This window comes from Mastigoproctus giganteus, chromosome 9 (genome assembly GCF_048544385.1).
Source record: "Mastigoproctus giganteus isolate SK-2022 chromosome 9, ASM4854438v1, whole genome shotgun sequence".
NCBI classification, from domain to species: Eukaryota; Metazoa; Arthropoda; class Arachnida; order Uropygi; family Thelyphonidae; genus Mastigoproctus; species Mastigoproctus giganteus.
This window is the reverse complement of record NC_143583.1, coordinates 47256772-47271281: the sequence shown is the minus strand read 5'-3', so window position 1 is coordinate 47271281 and position 14510 is coordinate 47256772. Positions and strand designations below refer to the sequence as shown.

General features: G+C 39.3%; 1 protein-coding gene across 2 annotated transcripts in view; it reads right to left on the bottom strand.

Moving 5' to 3' along the window:
* Window positions 1-13726, bottom strand: part of LOC150080199 (short transient receptor potential channel 5-like) — a 93278-nt gene extending 79552 nt beyond the window's left edge. Inside the window, exon 1 of one of the 2 annotated variants that reach the window (XM_090381206.1) lies at window positions 13498-13726. In XM_090381206.1, the coding sequence (XP_090237332.1) occupies window positions 13498-13587 (90 nt within the window). In that variant the 5' untranslated portion in view covers window positions 13588-13726. Of the gene's footprint in view, window positions 1-3301; window positions 3399-13497 lie in introns of those variants that run through there. The other variant, XM_090381207.1, reaches the window with a different exon arrangement.
* Between the last annotated feature and the right edge of the window lie 784 nt (window positions 13727-14510).

Sequence of the window (14510 nt, the reverse complement as noted above, 5' to 3'; positions counted from 1 at the left end):
TGGTGTATTCATTGAAGCAAACTCCTTCTTCTCTCCAGCCTTCGGTCGGCAACACCCTCATCCCGATTGTATCCAGCCATCGTGATCTGGGCGTTGTATTCGACTCCAAACTTCGATTCAACGCCCACATAGACATGCTCCTCACACGTGCTTCAAGACTCCGGTGGATAGCAAAACAGCATCTCCTTCATATCAGAGATAAAAAGACAACCGTGAGGTACATAAGAACAATTATCTTTCCACCTTTACTCTATGCTGCTGAAATTTGGGCATCAGCGGCACCGTCAATAAAGAAACCACTCTTTGCCACAGAATTCTGGCTCCTCAAGTGGGCCAACAGGAAGCACAACCTTCCAGCTCTGATTCGTACCACGCAGCTTGCCAACTCTCTCGGGATTCCACGGCTTCCCACCTTAGTCGACGACCAACGCCTCCTAGCAACAGTCAAGATGATAACAGGCATAATCGCAACACCTTCATTCTGGGATACCTGTGGCTGGAGGATTCCCCCTGCTGCCCTTAGGGCCAATCCCGAGCTCTACTCGCATTCAGTACGACTCCATCTCTCGGACAGGTTCCTCACTCAGCAGATGTTGAAGCAAACCCAGGCACTTGACGCCGACCTGAACAAATTCGCTGTTGACCGGACTTACCGGAAAAAAAATATGACTAGTAGGACTAATCAGCAATGACATGTGTACCTTGCATCTGTTCCTGTCTGATTGAGCTGGTGCTCTTATCTCGATGTTAAGCCAGCTCAATCAGACCTAACTCTCGTAAGGAGTTCTCTCCTTTGTATCAAAATATGTTTCCATTTGTAAAATTACCTGTGTTTGTAAATTAATCGTTCGATTTTCCCGGAAGTTTCTGGAGGCTGTAAAAATGTAAACCCCTGGCTTTTTGGCCGTGAAGGGCATTAAAGATTTTCTCTCTCTCTCTCTCTCTCTCTCTCTCTCTCTCTCTCTCTCTCTCTCTCTCTCTCTCTCTCTCTCTATAGTTGGATAAATGTCATATACCCCAGGCAGCTTCAACAATTTCTCTTCTATTTTCGTCTCAGTTATCACAAAATAATTTACTTCCTTGTTAGAGTTTGAGAAACTTCTGGTATTCCTCTCCCTTAAGAATTCCTTATATGTGAATATAGATGCAAAATACCTATCAGCAACCTGAGCAAGATCATCAACAGTGAAACAGTCCAGAGCCGTGCCAAGGATGAGGCGAACGAGGCTCTTGCCTCAAATTAAAAGCTGAAAGGGGCGCCAAAAGAAAGATTAAATAATTGCCAACGTTTCCATGATTAACAGTAGGGCGCAATTTTTCATTCTTGACTTAGGTACTAAAATGGCTCGGCACGGCCCTAGGAAATCATCGACATCAAGTGTACCAACGTGATTCAGACTCTTCCTTCTACTCTTAATATAAGCAAAGAAATGTTTGCAGCTTTTCTTTGCACTTTTCCAGAGACGTCTCATAATCTTCCTTAGTTGCCTAACCTCTTTCGTGACTTGATTACAATAGTTATTATCTATCTTAGCATCGGTTTATCCGACATCCATATAAGTCTAAGCCTGGAACGCTTAATGTACGAAGGATCGCTGCTAATAATCAGATCAAGGGTATTGCTTCCCCTTGTTGCTTCTCTAACACGTTGCTGTAGAAAACCATAATCCAATAAATCCACAAACGTCTTGCTGGTGTGTGAGTGATCAACTCACAAGTTACATTCGATACTTGGAAAGTTGAAATCCCTATTACAAGAATTCAGATTTACTGGCCTACTCTATTTCTCTGTATAGTTATTTGTTATATTCAAAATATCTAATTATTCCTTAAATTTATTTGACTTCCAACAGTTCCTCCACTTCAAATCAGATGGTAGTTTGTTCCAACAATCAGTTGCTATCTGGCTGAATGTAAATTTTCTCACATCTGCCCTGCAGCCACCTTATTTTCACTGTAAGTCTATGTCTCCTTGGTGTGTTGTCCGAGAAAGCGTTAGAATGCAAACACCGTTAAGTTTACTTAATCCTTTTAAAGCCTTAAACACTCACCAGGTTTCCGCAACAGTGTCTAAGTTCCAAGTTCTGAAATTTGCACCGTTAATAACCTCTCTCAGGCTTCTGCCATTCAACGATCCCTATATCCATAGTAGTAACTTGTTCCTAATTCGACGCTCCCATTTGCACAGCCGCCTTTCGTATGAAACAGTGCCACCAGCTTTACTGAAATATAAATATATGATGTCAAAATTATTATTTGCATAAAGTTCCTTTGTTACTGTGTCTTAGTAGTTAATCGAATGGTCAGACAGGATCTCCGCTGAAAATATCCATACTGTGATTTCTGTATAATTCCATTCCTGTTAACATGATCTTGCAATACTTCTTTCACCACTGATTCCATTATTTTCTCTGTAACTAAAGTCAAGCTTAAAGGTTTTGCAATTTGCTAAATTGCTTTTGTCTAAATGGGCTAAATCGTCAATCCCCCTTTGTGAATCGGTGTCACATTTGCACATTTCCAATCTATAAGAACCTCCTCTGAATTCAAAATAGGTCTCGTATTATTTATGGCCAAGGGTTTTCTTACTTCTTTGTTGCTTTTTTCATATATAACTGGATTGCTCCCATTAGCCAAGATCCTTATATACTTTTAGCTTCAGTAATTTACCTTCCATTTTCTTCTCCGTTATAACAAAATCATTTAGCTCCAGTTATAACTTGATTTACTTCTGGTGTTCCCATCCCTAAACATTTCTTCACGCGTGAATGTAGATGCAAAATTTAGTGTCAACAACCTGAACAAGATCATCAGTAGTTATGCCTCTCACATCAGTGAGCCGATGTTGTTCATCCCTTTCCTTCTAGTATTAACATAAACAAAAAATTCTTTGCATTCTTAACTTTTTCATTAGAGGTCTCAGTTATTAGGTTTTCGGCTCCATTAATACACGTACATTTTTTTAGTAACACCAACGTTCATAGAAGACAACGGGAAACAGTCTACCATCTCCTTCCCACAAATACCGCCAAACATTACAACACCACTAGAGCTTGATTGTGAAGATTCCGATGATCGCAGCAGAAAGACAAACATAAATTTTTATATGGCATAACAATTTAGATCATAAATCTATAACCATGATCCATAAATTAGAAATTTCTAATTTCTAATTTATGAACATCTTGAAAATCACGTTAAATTATAAATTTGAATATCAAAATGGTCAATAAATTAACCAAATCCCGGAACTAGTTTATAACTGCATAATTTTGCTTTGAATATTTAGTGGGACACTAACCTTTCTATTAGAATACGAAGGATTGGGGAAGATGTCTGTTTCTATTAGTGCTTTCTTCATTGCCTTAAATTATCGAATAGTCCAAGTGAGAAACTATTGAACCATTAGCAACTTGTTCGGTGGGCACTCTTATTGGTTAGGAAAGAAAGAGAGACAGAGAGCCGCTGTTTGGAAGGCGGAAATGACGCTGGTTTGTGAGTGCCTGCATCGTGAATAAAGATGAACTGTTGATAAGCGTTTCATTTATACCATCACGTAAACTAACTAAACTTCTCTCTTCAGAATTAATGAGAACGGATGCATGGGCGAAATGGAAATATAGTATAAACCCCATGTCATAACCAAAAAAATTTTAGCAGTCGCAAATACCGCCCACACGTTTTCATTTTCTTGGATTGGCCAGCATGCATAAAAGTTTGCTAAATTAGAATCTAGTCATAATGGTAATAATCTAGTCATAATAGTCTGGATATGGATTGCTAATATGGAAGGAAGTTCGTGTGAGTGAAATTAATGCCAACTAATTACAAAAGGTAGCATTCATGAGCGAGACTCTCCAGAACAGGTACAAATCAAGTTTACAACGCAGTTTTGTATTTAAAAACGACGCCGTCTACAAAACGCCATGAACTTTTCTACAATTTTACTCGTTTTCTTACATCCGATCAAAAACTAACAAATAATTGAATGCCATTTTGGATTTTCTTCCATTGAAGATATGGTAATTTTAAAGCTAAGTAAACTTTTAGCCCTAAGTGACCCTAAATACCGCTCTGTGACTACTTAACTGCCCTATAAGTGTAAATATTTGAGATCAGATCAAAACCGACACACACCCCCACCCTCTTATCTAAGATCGGATAGGGTAATGGGGATTAAGAAATTCAAGCTGTAAGAGTTACAAGTCTTAAAAGTATTATTTTTATATATTGAAGAAAAAATAAGGGAAGATATTAATATTATATAAACACATTTAGGTTTATATGCACTGGAAAAATTATATTTAAGTAAAAGTAAACAACCAGAGGATGTAAGAGAGCGTTTAATCTTTAAAAGAGGATTAAGGATGATAAAGGATTAAGTAGCGAACAAAACAAAACTTTCTAGAACCGCTTTACAAAGCTAATAAGATAGCTAGATACCTTTAGGAATAGCTAGAGCCCTTTAGGAATAGATATATAGCAGGTGGAAAAACTCAGGCTTTTGATGGACTGACTTTAGAGAGGCGCTTATCGGAGAAATCAGCCTAGGGAAGCAAACAGACATGAGAGACTTTCTGTAAACAAAGAAATGCGAATACGCATAAAATTAAAGGTTTAGACGAATATGAGAAGGAAGCCAATCTATAGTAACAGTTCTCATTAGCTAATTTGTAAGGGATAAGAAGGAGCGGGAATTATTGAATTCGGAAGAGAAACATATGTAAATTTTCCTGGGAAATTGGTGTGTGGAGTTTCAGTCTTCGAGGAAAAATATGTAATCGACGGCTGGAATTAGATGTAGCACTCCATTGGATAACTGGAATTGTTGTGTATGCGCTTGTGTAAGCGAATTGTAATTGCTCAGGCATCTAGCCCAATTAGATAGAAGATTTGGAAATGGAGAAATGAAAAGTTAAAAGTTTGTGGACAGATTCCTATTAAAAGAGATGCTTCTGATGATGGGAAGTGGGACAACAAATAGACGTCGAGATTCAATATAACAACTATGACAATTCCATTCAATATTGTTAAGGGAATCGTTTCTGCAATTATATTACATTTCAGCAGCACCTACAGTGGCGGACAAAAAACTGCATCACTTGTGAATTTTGCAAATAATCTGTTGCGCTGCATTGTGGGTTGCAGAAATGTTCGAAATGCGTTTGTTAGATGGAATATATATCTCTGTGAATGAAAGCCAATAAAAAGACTCCACTTGATATACCTAATTGCTATAAATATCTTCCCAAAGGGTAAAATGCGTAATTAATAGAAATATGAGAAATCATGCAAATGGCAATCATTACAACCAAACATACATTTTATTGCATTCACGTGTACAAACTGAAATGACAAATTAACGTAATAGGATTATGTACTGTAAATCAGCAAAACAAGTCCTCAATATTTTGTTGTTCCTCCTCGAGCTGCAATTACAACCTTGCAACGATCTCTCATAGAGTTAATCAACTTCTGGATATACAAATGTACGGTCGCCTAATTTCGTGGTACCACACCCTTACAATGTTCTCCTGCAGCTGAATCTTACTTGTTGGCTTCTTCCGAACAATTTTAGACGACATTATGTACCAGCAATTTTCAATAGGGTTCAAATCTGTGGACTCTTGCCGGGCCAGTCCAACGCTGTAATGCCAGCATTTCTGAGGTATGATTGCACCTTAAGGGAGAAAAACGAGGGAAAACATTGGTGTAAGTATGTTTTTAGCCTTGTGAGACAAGAAGACAAACTCATCATTAAATGTAAATAGTATTAAACTTACCAATTTTATTGTGTTCAAAGTGCTGAGTCCTGTTAAAAAATGCAGTTTTGTACGTCTGTGTGGTGATCCCTAATAACGGGTTTCAGGCACTCCAATATAGCGGTGTAGGTTTCTGAATTCACCGTTCCGTTAATAAACTTAATTCGCCCCACCCCTTTGCTTATTATGCATCCCCAGACCATCTGACGGTCGGTGTTATGCAGTCAGGATGGTATGCCTCTGAGCCATGCGTTTTAGCCCAAGCAAGTCGCTTCTTCCTCATTTGTTGGGTCAACAAAGGCTTCTTCTTCTTGGGCCGATAGGCATGCAGACCATATTCTGAAAGCCGTCATTGGATAGTTCGTGCACTTGTTTCAACACCAGAGGCCATCTCAAAGTCCAGTTTTAGATCAGCATGGCGATTACGAAGGCATAGCCGTTTCAAATATCGATCTTGGGAAGGCGTAGTCACTCTCTTATGTTCTGATCCAGGTCTTCTCTTCACATCACCGGTTTCACGCTTTAATTTCAGCACCTAGGATACTGCTGACAGCCTATTTTATCAGAGATAGCACGTGTAGAAAGCCTTTCCTGGGACAGAGCAACAGCTACACTTTTTTTCTTGGTGTCAACTGAACATATGTAGCCATGCTTACACCTCCGCAAAACAACATATTAATGAGCGTGTATACCTTCCAACGACGTATTTATAGGAACAGCTGATGCAATACCTTGCAATTAGTCTGATGCAACAGGAGCTTTATATGACGAAATACCTTTGCTTTGCGACAAACAAAATAACTGTAAGCAAACAATATCTTATACGTTTCACTACAAATGTTACTTTTTTTTAAGATGATGCACTTTTTTGTCCAGCAGTGTATTTTAAAGCGAATATAGATGGAAGAAGGGATCTGCAAGGAGAGACAGAGAAGATACTGTGGGAAAAATATTGAAGCCCACGAAACTGTCATCTATAGAGCAATATTTATTGTGAAAGAACTGAAAAAATTCTAGAGGAGAATAGGCTATGAGAATAGGTATGATTAACATTTAATGTATTTTAAAGCGAATATTAAAATAAATTATATCATTTATTGGGTGGCTGCATCTTTAGATTACAATTAACATGGAAAATGTACCCTGTCCAGTCAAACAGTATGGCGACTTACCTAATAGTGGTTATGTCCTCCCTTTGCCTCCAGTACAGCTGCTATACGGCGAGGCATGGGTTCCATAAAGCTTCTGAACGTTACAGGGATTGTACCATGTCTCTAGGGCTGCTTCCCTTAGATCCGATAGACCGTGGGGAGGATCCAAACACCGTATCTGTCAATGGATGTACGATTTGCCTGTTTTGTTGACAATGAACCCGATTTTCGGGGCGAGGGGGAGAAGAAAATCTTGTAATCTACTCCTGAGACCGATTAACTCAGCCACAGATTGAAAAAAAGGCCCTTCGAAGTTCCTCCCGTCACTTATGGGATTCGAAACTGGGCATTTTCACCCGGCGTAGGGAGGGTGGTGATTATAACCACTTTGTTACTCGCGCAGATAGCCATAATGGATGGCTAGTTTTTAGCATTCAGGGTAAGGGTGCAGTCTAGGATTATGAGGGCTCAAAGCGATTCCAAAGAACACATCCCCCCCATACCAAAACACTAACATCACCTGCCTGTTTTTGTTGGAAACAAAAACAGGCAGGTGATTTAGTGTTTTGCCTAGCAGGAAACGTGATTCAGGTGATGTCAGTGTTTTGCATAGCAGGAAACGTGATTCATTGGAAAAGGCAACTTTTGTCCAGCCGTCAATGTTCCAATGACACCGTTCAGATGTAAACTTTAGGCGTCGTTGGCGATGGGTGGCCATAAGCATGGGTGTCTTGACCGGGCGCCTACTCCGGCGCCCATACGGAGGAGGCGTTTGTTGGATCCTGGTCTTGGAAACACCGCAAGCCGTCTCCTGAGTAAAGTCCATCGTCGTGTATATGTGTGATAGGAAGGCTCTTAGAACATTAGTTCAACTCCGCCAAGTCATTCTGTATAAATACAGGTCACAGTAAAGGCTGAATGTAGTGTTAGCGTGAGTCTGCGTTAGTGTAGTGTAGTGTAGTGTAGGACTGTGTTGTTCATGTTGTCATCCGGCAACTTTGTTATCAGGAGCGGCAATCCCAAGGATCACAAGTCACCAGCCCTGGCCCGACCTGGTCGCGAGGAGGAAGCAGGCCGGGAACTAATACTTCACTGTTGTCTTACCATGATAAAAGCATGATAAAGAACCCACCAATGGGAGTGTATGGGCGAGTACAATTCCGTGCTGCTGACGGCACAAGCCAACGGCTCTACATGTGGACATGCATAGTATCTTACTTATACATGTATAGTTCAACTCCTCCTTGGTTCACCTTATGTTTGTGTAGTCAGTGTGTGTGTTGTTGTGGTGTTTATTTGTTTCTGGCCATTTTGTCACCAGGAAAGCGATCACCTGGAAGCCTGCCCAGTGTCCGTCTATACCACGAGTAGGTCCCAACTACGCATGTACCGTGATCGCCCTCGAAAACCTCTGCTTTGCTTTTTTTACAGCTCATCTTACTGCCCTAACATCAGAGCAAAAATAAAAAAAAAGGAGCAATCATGAAAAACGAGGTGCTGCTATGAATACTGAGTATTATTTTAACATACTGAGACATTTCTTCAAGGAGCTGAGTCATCTTGCATCATCTAGACATGTAGATATGTCAGACAATGTATTGATTTAAGGGGGAGGGGATATGTTGAAAAATAAATGAGTTTTGACAACTTTCCAGCATTCCTTCTATGAGTGGCTAGAAACTTTCCAACTTTCCCTTGTAGTTCAGATTAGTATTATAGCTGTTAAAGAGAAAAAAAAAAAAAAGAAGAAAGTATATGAGTTAGAGAAATATAATAAAAAAAGGCTCAACGAAGTAACTGGTAAAGAGTGAAAGTGAAATAAATGTTGAGAATAAATAGTAAAGATAAATACGAAGGCGTGCGGATGAATCCTCGGCCCGACCGACTTTTTTTTTTTTTTTTTTTGCAAATAGGTATCAAAATTATGAAAGAACATATTTATTTTATGTTTAACAGTCCATTTTCCCAAAAAACCCTAATATTCATTTTTATATTTTACAGGATGAAGAAAAGTTGCCAGCCCGAAACATCACTTTCAACAAAACTGCTGCTGCAGACAGGTTACGAGATATCTGTTTGTACAAGGGTAATTCATGTCGATGTGTTGGCGATGTTATGAGAACAGTGTTCATGCTATGCAACCATCAAAAGCTGGGTTACAACATTTAAAATGAATGTTTGGACACTGCGAATGCAGTGAGGATAGAAAGACCAGTTTTGGCGATAGTGCTTAAAAATGTTGATGCCATTTGCATCAACATTTTTGATGCAAATGGCATCAAATCTTAATGGAATCTTAACAATCCATAAAGGATTGTTAAGATTCGAAGCATGTCCAGGGAACGTGTTGGATATGTCATTCATGATATTTTGGACGCTAAACATTTCTGCCAAATGGGTCCCCAAATGTCTGAATTCTGATGAAATGCAACAGTATGTCCTTCTTCAACTGTCATTCTTCGCCATTTTGAGCAGGGTACCAATGATTTTTGGTGCAATTTTTGACCGTGATTGAAATATGGTTGTTTCTTTAAGATCCAGGGAAAAAAAAAACAGTCCAGGTAGTGGAGGCACGTTGGTTCCCGGTCCGAAGAATTCCACATCCATTCTGAGTCTGTGACCTTCCCAGAAGTCTTCCGGGAAGGTCACAGACTCAGACATGACATGGATGGAATTTTATTTATTGACTACCTTTTTTTTTTTTTTATGTGAACCCCAAACACGAGAGGTATTAGAACCTATAGTACTTAGTACCATGCTTGGGTTGGAGGGTGAGAAGACGAAAGAAGATATTTGTTGACATTGGACTTGAACTTCTGTAGATTGTAATTTTCAGGAAATACGTATGAAGGAAGGTTGTTCCAGAAAACGGCAGTTGAATGAATAAATGAGGAAGATGAAAAGTTGGTTCTGTGGGTTTGAAGTTGGACAGTAAATGGATGTTGGCTGGTGACGGCACGTGTTCGGACTGTTTTGAAAGAGAGAGCGGGAATAATAGAAGCCAATTCAGAAGAACAGTGCCCATGGAAGTATCTGTAGAAGAGGCATGCAGCAGAAACAGTACGTCTATGAGAAAGCGAGTGGAGAGACTCTGTTAGAGATGAATCATTAATTAACCTAACTGCCCTCTTCTGAATGGAATCAAGAAGCCTGAGAGAGGTTTTGGGGGCACCACCCCAGATGTGGGAACAATATTCCATGGCAGGGCGGATTTGCGATTTATACAGAGTTAGCAGCTGTTTGGAAGAAAAGTAACGCCGAGAGCGAAAGAGAAAACCAAGTTTTTTAGATGCAGAGGAAGCAATATTTGTAATATGCTTGTGCCAAGAAAGATTAGAAGTCAGGGTAATCCCCAAAAGAGATATATCATTTTGCCTAGAAATCGGAGTGTCACTAAAGATAAGCATAGGAGCAGAAGAATCCTTTTTGCGAGATATAAGACAAGACTGAGGTTTAGAAGGGTTGAAATCAACTAAGTTGTCTTTGCCCCACTGGAGAATTACCTGAAGGTCGGCATTTAAGGAACTGGTCGCAGATTTTCGAGAAGTTGAAGCTGATTGAGCAGTACAAGGTTTCTCAAAATGGAAAGTGGAATGCAATGTGCTATCATCGGCAAAACTATGGATAGGATTTCCAGTTAATGGAAGAAGGTCATTAATATGCAAGAGGAAAAGAGTGGGGGAAAGAACTGAACCTTGGAGGACACCGGCATTAGTGGAGAAGTTAGAAGACAGAGAGTCATCTACCATCACTGTATACAGGCCTGGAGGTCTCATTTCAAGAAGGATGTAGAGCTGCTGGAACGAGTACAGAGAAGGGCAACAAGATTAGTGAATGGAACAAAGGGGTGCTCTTACGAAGAAAGGCTTAAGATTTGCAAATTACAGTGTCTGGAGACTAGGCACCAGCGAGGTGATCTGATAGAGGTGTATAAAGCATGCTCAATGCTGATGGGATTGTTCCTCTCGCTCAGAATATTCACCTGAGAGGGCATAAATTCAAATTGAGGAAAGACAGATGTAGGATAGACGTGCGGAAATTTGCCTTTAGCCAGCGAGTGGTTGGTTGGTGGAACAGACTTCCATCCCTTGTCGTGGAAGTTGATAGCCTAAATAAGTTTAAGGCTCAGCTGGACAGGTATTTTGAACGAACAGAGGGGTAAAGTGGGAGTGGGGTTTTTTTTTTTTTTTTTTTTTTTGGCTGATGCTGCATAAGCTTGCTTTCTTACATCAAATGCCTCTACTAATGCTAATGCTAATCACACTCAGTGAGCGATCAGAGAGAAAACTGGATAACCAATTACTAAAAACAGTTGGCAAACCATAAGATGGAAGCTTGTTTAGAAGACCTTTATGCCAAACACGATTAAAAGCCTTTGAGATGTCAAAAGCAACTATTTGTGTTTCACCGAACCTTTCCATTGAATTAGTCCATAAATGGGTAACATAAGCCAGAAAAACAATAATATCACGAGTGGATCGACACCTGGAAAAGGGTAAAACAATAACTGTTGAAGGATAAAACAATGACTGCTGAACTTCATTCATCCCTTCTGGACAAACTGAAGGGATGAATGACAAACGGCCGCACCCCTCTTCATGTTTTTAATAAGGGTACCGTAACTGCACATTCATTCCGACGCCTTCACAAATGACTTCGTCACATCCACCTCCCAAGCCGAAGCTTATATGTCTATAATATTACTTCGGTGTTTAATTTCTAGCCGTAATTAAAACTTTAATTTTATTATCAAAACTATTTTAAACTCAATACAACTCAAGGAGAGCCCATACCTCTTGGCCATGACCAAGAAGGATACAGTTTTAGCTAGCATCGTTCCACTTATCCTAATAGATCATGTTACCGTCCCCAGCCACGGGGAGGCGGGTACTACTATCTAGCCTCATCCGTGCACTCCGTTTAAACACTGAATTGTCAAACTTATTAAAATAACCAAAAAAGGCTTCTGTCCACGAACATGATCCATAGATCCTTTTGTTCGAATCTATTGTTATCTAGATTCATTCCTCGAATATAGATAACAATTACAGCGCAGCATTATATGCACACTTGTTTCTTGTTGACTACAAGAACATAAGGCACTATCAACAAGTGCTAACTCACATAACCTTTTTATCAGTCCGTGTCCCGTAAACAAAAATTCAGCCAATAATCCAAACTGCTGCCAAGAACACTTATTAACGTCTAAGATATCCACTCTTGGTAAATACATGTGGGTTACTCGTTCTGTCTTACTTGAGTCCCATCTTCTTTGCCATTCAGCTGTTAATTCGCCTTTTATCCTGGGTTTTTCCTCTTTTAAGCCCAATCTTGTATAGACTCTATCAAAATCTGGACAAGAGAGACTATATTCAACACAGACTTCCTTATACTGTTCTTGGTACAATATAATAATGCTAATAGGATAATTTGTAAGTTAGCTGGAAGTCATCCGGCTAGCACCTGAAGGACCCAGTAGATACTGTTCGACAAGCATGGGTTGTGCATAGGAGAGCGAACCTTTCAGCTTGGAGTATTTCTTAATAACTGAGTTCATAATTCTGTACAACCAAACTACAGATGAGGAAGTAGCAACAGGGACAAATACGCACTCATAGAGAAGATGCAGGGCTCTTCCCTTGATCCCCCAATCTGTTCTCACCACACTTCTGAGTTTGGAATAAAGAACTCGTATTTTATTTTTCAAATACTAATACCGTAACTGCACAGAGGTACCGAGAACAGATCCTCGAACCCTATGTGCGAATTTTTAGGAGTGTGGTTGGCCCACATTTTCTTTTCATGCACGACAACGCCATTGCACAAAAAGAGCTCAAGTGATGGAGGAATATCTTGAAAATGAAAATATCCAATGACTGCCGTGGCCATCACGACCAGCACACTTAAATCCGATCGAACATGTGTGGGACGCCCTTAGACGCCTCATTGCACGCCGACAGTCAACTCCTAGGTCATTTGATGAGCTAAGGTCTGTGCTGTTGGAAGAATGGGAATTGTTGCCACAGAATCTAATAGACTCCCTTATATTGCGCATTGTTGACCATTATCAGGCCTGTTTAGCCGTTGGAGGGGACCATAAACTGTACTGATGTCATGTAACCATATTTTCGAGCATCTTGTGTCGACTTCTGTAATGTGACCTTTTTGGCAAATCTTATGCACCCCTTTAAATGTCCTTTATACCTGACCGAAGTTTCTTGCTGTCTCTTCATTTTATCGTTATTCTATGGTACACCACCATACTAAATTTTATCCCGTTTCATCGCTAGCTCCCGAGTTACACCTCGTTTTCTACGCGTTCAGTTAATTTTTTCGAGCAGTGTAAATTGAGTGGTAAGTAGAGGCGAATATGGTTGCCCTTATTTATACCTATATATATACCGGTATTAAAATTAAAACAAATATCTAAATGAAACAGTTCTTGCAAATAAGACATTTTAATTAATCATGGAAAGCTTTGTAGATATTAAGATTATATTTATTTTAATGATTTTATAATTAAAGAAAGCTTTAAAATAACGTTTGATAAAGAGAAGGAAAACTCAAAGAATATGAGGACAAACCTGATAGTGAGCCTGTGATGACGTCCCAGCTATTGGTTCGCTGTTCAACAACGTCATCTGCTCTGAGTGTTCACTAACGGCCAAAGGCATTCCAAGAATTCTTACTTAGCCGCTAAAGCGAACAGGAGTTAATATAAATAAATCCAATAAAAATGCCCTGAAATCCTAAGCTCAGCCTACTTTAGACTGACAACGAAACTTCAGCTGTACAATTTATACCATCAGAACAGTCTAGTAGTCATTACATACAGTAAGCGTCTTAATCAGTTGCGCAAACAGTGTCCTTCCTACTTTTTTTTTTTTTTTTTTTTCTTTCAGGTTGAGCTATTCACATTTATCCCGAACACGTTTTACATTGCCAGGAGTTAAAAGCAAACACGCAAAGAGAGTTACATTATACTTTAGTTCTACAGTAGGTTTAGATAATAATAAGTCGTGTGTAAAACATAAATATAAATATTAAGCGTACATAAAACAAAAATAATACTGTTAGTTTAATTAAAAGGAAAATGTGCACGTTTACTTAATAGGTAGTACCTATCTTGTGCCCAACTTGGCCGATTTATAGTAGTTGCTGTCGACCAGCGTCGACCTTTCTCCTATTTATCCTACAAGGAGAAAACCGGTTGATCAGCGCCGCTGTAGGCCTCAGGAAACCCGTTAACCTTCTAGTAGGAGTCCATATCTATTTTAATCTATAATTTATATTATAAATTAACCAGTGCCTGTTATCAATACTAGAACTTGCGTCACTAGAGGGTGTAAAATATGCTAGTCTGGTTGTTTTAATTTATTCAAAGTTATATAATATACTGTATATATAACGAAAATACCCACTTTTCAATAGTGGGTATTTTCGTTATATATTAAGAGAAAATTTACACACCTTTAATGAACATTAATACAGCATTTACATAAAAAAGCAAACTACATATATATCAGTGTTTCCAACTATTTTTTTAAAGATCCGGACCGTTTTGTAATTTGATGTGGAAACCACGGACAACTTTTAT